Source organism: Nannospalax galili, unplaced genomic scaffold, assembly GCF_000622305.1.
Source record: "Nannospalax galili isolate Female #2095 unplaced genomic scaffold, S.galili_v1.0 scaffold649, whole genome shotgun sequence".
Taxonomy (NCBI): domain Eukaryota; kingdom Metazoa; phylum Chordata; class Mammalia; order Rodentia; family Spalacidae; genus Nannospalax; species Nannospalax galili.
Window position 1 is genome coordinate 918,361 of NW_008359093.1, and position 4,874 is coordinate 923,234.

The 4,874-nt window shown below is 37.5% G+C and overlaps 1 protein-coding gene across 5 annotated transcripts in view; it reads right to left on the minus strand.

Moving 5' to 3' along the window:
* Positions 1 to 1,245: 1,245 nt before the first annotated feature.
* Znf606 (zinc finger protein 606) overlaps positions 1,246 to 4,874 on the minus strand; it is a 20,212-nt gene continuing 16,583 nt past the window's right edge. For all 5 annotated transcript variants that reach the window (XM_029558462.1, XM_029558461.1, XM_017795526.2 and 2 more), the window contains one exon: positions 1,246 to 4,153. In XM_029558462.1, the coding sequence (XP_029414322.1) occupies positions 2,178 to 4,153 (1,976 nt within the window). In that variant the 3' untranslated portion in view covers positions 1,246 to 2,177. The remainder of the gene's footprint in view (positions 4,154 to 4,874) is intronic.

Here is a 4,874-nt window from a genome sequence, read left to right on the forward strand (position 1 = left end):
TATGGACTCACCATGAAAGGCCTTTTTAAGAATGTGTTTTAAAATATTGCTAATAAAACTATAAAATAAGCCACCAGAGTGTTTATGATATTTTGCATGTGACTTACATAATTCCTTGGGAATATAAATCCAAATCTATAAATCCAAGAAACAGGACTGAGGTACTAGAATGCAATATCCATATCATATTGGAAGTATAGCTCTAAATACACTATCCATCCTCTTCCAGAGATATTACTATTTTCTCCTTTTTCTGCAAGGTATTGCAAAAATCACAAGAGAAATCCATCTATTACTTTGTTCCTGCAACATTTATTGAGTGGCAATCAAGCACTGGAAAGGAGGGTACTAAATGCTACATTCCAAGGTGGCTGCCGCTGTAAGAGTTGGAAGTGAACACAGCATCCTGGCACTAGTATGCCACCATTTCTCACCACTGGGGAGTCCTGGACCTGTGGAGGGCTAGAGAAACCTTGATGGAACAAGCCTTTGCCCAAGTCCTTGAATCCTCTTTCACCCGTTTCTCCTGAAAAGAGACTGATAGACTCATGCAGAACTCTTAATCTGAGTCCTCCCTCCTACCAAGCAAGCTTTTCATCTAGAGAAGAAAAAAAGCAATGAATTCAGTGGTTACCTTGAAAGATGGTGTGCCAATGGGCACTGATGTTCAACATGGCAAAGAACAGACTCCTTGCCTCTGTTTCATCATAGGCATTTCTAAACCCACAGGCTTGCCCAAGTTCTCACTGCCCTGCTGGTATGTAACCCCAAAGCTGTGAACAGTGAAATTCTAGGGAAGTCAAGTCCCTAACTGGGGAGAAAGTGGTTCTCAATGTTCAACTGAGACCTCTCCATATTCCAAAGTAATACTAGCTCTCAAGTTAGCATAAATCCTTCAGGACACAGGAATCAAGTAATGTCATTTTCCATTGTTTAAGTTTTATTATCAAATCCCTACTTTAGAAACACTGAACAACAGTGAGGGGGAAAAAACATTAGAGAAAAACATCACTGGAGAGCGCATAACACAGTGGTTAAAAACAAACTCTGGAGCCAAACAATCTCAACTGCACCCTTACCAGCTATGATCCTTGGGTATGATACCCAACATCTCTGCTTCTGTATCTATGTGTGAAACTGGGATAGTAAAATTGCCTACATCATAGAGTTAAGGAGCTCAAACGAATTAATATTTTTAAAACATTTAACACAAAGTTGAGCACATGAGAGCTATATGTATTTGAACCCCCCCCCCCGCCAAAAAAAACATTTAAATTAACTGGGTTAATTTCTCCATGGATCTAACAGGTCTTTATCCATATGCACTTTTTAAGATCTGTTACCATAGGTAGTATATATACAATTCTGTGTCCTTTTTCTGTTTCATGTTACATATATTGATAGTGCCCATAATTATAATTTATAATAATAGCCTAAAACAGTTACAAACTGCCTAATAATTCAGTGACAATGGACACTGACACAGTAGAATAAGTACCACTTTTTGTTCCAAAAATCAGTCTCATACTTCTAGGCAACAACCTCTATCATTAGTAATTTCACTTACTAATCTTTTCTAAGGAGGTTAATCTTAATAAACAGTAAATATTCACTCAGTTCTATACTATTTTCTTTCTTAAATTCAGATTTAGTATTCCATATTCTAGCCCTTAAAGAGCACCTAGACCCTCCCCTTATCATAGCAAAATCTATTTCTATGATTATGCACAAAATGGTAAGCTTTCCATCTAATATTCCAAGTAGATGAAAAACTACTTCCAGTCAAAACACTATTCTTGGCATAGGCTTTCCCTTTAACAATACACATTGATCTACAAATAAGAGCTCTTGCTAAAAGATTCCCCAGTCATGTTCCCCTAATATACATTCCTTGTGGACAATGTAGGAAGTTTAGAGCATTCTTCTCTATAATTACATGATGTCAAATAAGGCTACATAACTGCTAGAAGCTTTTCCCTAGTTTTTCCACTCAAATGTTTCTTCTACAAAGATATTTCCTATCTACTAATAAAGGCAGAAGTCTTTCTGAACTCATGGTTAAAAAAACAAACAACAACAACAAAAAAAACCAACTTCCCTTATACTTACAGGCTTTGTTTTTTTGTTTTCCCAATGTGACAAACATACAATAAAAGAAAAAGCTCCGATCAATTCAGTTACAGTTTCTTTTCACTGTGATTTCTCTGGTGTTGAAGTAGGGCTGAATGGCCACTAAAGGCTCTTCCACACTGATTACATATAAAGCGTTTCTCTCCACTATGCATTCTTTGATGAATAATCAGGGAAGAATTTTTACAGAAAGCTTTTTCACAATGATTACATTTGTAGGGTTTCTCTCCGGTATGGTTTCTCAAGTGCACAATAAGAGAAGAACTCTCATTAAACGCTTTCCCACATTCATTACACCTGTATGGTTTCTCTCCGGTATGAGTTCTCCGGTGTGCTATAAGATGAGAGCTACAATTAAAGGATCGTTCACACTGATTACATTTATAGGGTTTCTCACCGGTGTGAATTCTCCGATGAGCAACAAGGTGACAGCTCTGACTAAAGGATTTCCCACATTTATTGCATTCATAGGGTTTTTCTCCAGTATGAGTCCTTTGATGCCTAACAAGGTGAGCCATCTGGCTACAGGATTTTCCACATTTATTACATTCATAGGGTTTAATTCCAGAGTGAATGATTTCATGTTTAGTAAGAGCTGAGCGTTCTCTGAAAGCTTTGCCACATTCTTGACAATTATAAGGTTTCTCGCCCGTGTGAGTTCTCTGATGAGCAATAAGATGGGAACTCCAACTGAAGGATTTTCCACACTCAGTACATTTATATGGTTTTGCTCCAGAGTGAGTTCTTTCATGTTTACTAAGGGCTGAATAGTCCCTAAAAGCTTTTTCACATTCATCACATTTAAAGGGCTTTTCTCCAGTGTGCATCCTCATGTGGGCAATAAGATGAGAGCTCCAGCTGAAAGACTTCCCACACTCAGTACACTCAAAAGGTTTCTCTCCAGTATGAGTTCTCTGATGTCCAATAAGATGGGAGTTCCAGTTGAAAGATTTCCCACATTCATTACATACATAAGGTTTTTCTCCTGTATGAATTCTTGTGTGCACAATAAGATGAGAATTCCAACTAAAGGCTTTCCCACATTTATTACATTCATAGGGTTTTATTCCAGTGTGAGTCCGTTCATGTTTAGTAAGGGCTGAACGGTTCCTAAAAACTTTTCCACATTTATCACATTCATAGGGTTTCTCTCCAGTATGAGTTTTCTTATGCTGAATAAGGTAAGAGCTCCAGATGAAAGACGTTCCACATTCATTATATTCATAGGGTTTTTCTGCATTGTAAGTGCTTGTATGTTCAGTAAGGAATGAGTCATAACCAAAGACCTTCTCCCATTCATTGTATTTATATGCTTTCTCTACAGTCCCAATTTTTTGATGTTCCAAAAAGGATGAGAAGTAAAAGATATTCTCATACTCCTTGTAGCCATACTGGTTTTCCCCTATTTGAAGTCCTGAATGTTCATTAAGTGACGGGCTCTGGTTAAAAATTTGATGGCATTCTTTATATTCATAGAGCTTTTCTCCTTTATGTATACCTTTATGATCACCAAAATGTATAATATGATTGAAAGACTTGACAGCATCAGTATATTTGAAAAGATTATCTCCACTTTGCATTTGTGTAGGGTAAACAGGCTGAAGAGTCTGGTAGAAAGTCTTGTCATAATCATTATTTTCACAGGTAACCTTATCCGCATACATTATGGCTGAGTTGCACCTCCAACTTTCAAGATGTGTTTCGGGTTTATAGAAATGTTCTAAATGAGAAACTCTCTGAGATGGAACCAAGTTTAAGCTCTGGTTATACTCTGTTCCAAGTTCACAAAATTCGGCACCTTTTTGAGACAGTACTTGTTTCTGCATGAAGACCATTTGCCTCATACCTGTACTCTGCTTCATGTGGTACATTTCTAATTGGTCTTTACATCCCCAAACCCCTAACCTGGAGAGCCAAGGATCATCCCATATGTATCTTTCTAACTTCATGCCATTAGATTTTTCTTCCTCAAAAACACTCTGTGCCGGAATCAATGTTTTGTTTGCAAGATTTTCCATCCACTCTGAAACAGATGGGGAAAAATGTGATTGCATAGAGAAAGACCTCAGGATTGGTGCAATTTATTGATCACATTATTGAAAAGGCTAGAGCATATTTGTTTTCAAGTACAGATGCTGAAACCAGAGAAATGCCATAATAGAGTGAAAAGTAAATAATAGTTAACCAGAATAGAAAGTATATTTGTGACAAGTAACAAAACCACTGAGGAGTACTTTCTCATGAAAAGGAGGGTTTGCAGGAAAAGTTAACTATGCAGAACCGAGCTACTTAATCCATGCACATTAGCAAAAAGGTTTACTTCATAACTGATTCTTGGCCAACTCCCAGGAATTGAGGCTCAAATGCTGTAAATGTTATAACAGCTTTTCATGCTCAGGGCCTTGAAGCAGACTGTACCAATTTCTCTAGATAGTTGGGCATCTGGAGTTTTAGTGATCTCAGTCACATAGGTACTATAAACCTATATGATCAACACACAATAAATATACTGGGCATTAGATTAGGCTCAGCCAAGTTTCTCAGTAGGCAAATTCAAACAATTTCTTGCTAGAATATACACTACACTGGGAAAATACCAATGGGAGCTCATATTTGGCTTCCTCTGCCTTCCACTGATGTTGCTTTGTATCTTTTACAGTAACAAACTCTATCCCTGAGGATAGAGTTTTGAGACCTGTAAGTCATACTAGGGGCAATACTGGAGAACCTTGACAAAAAGACAG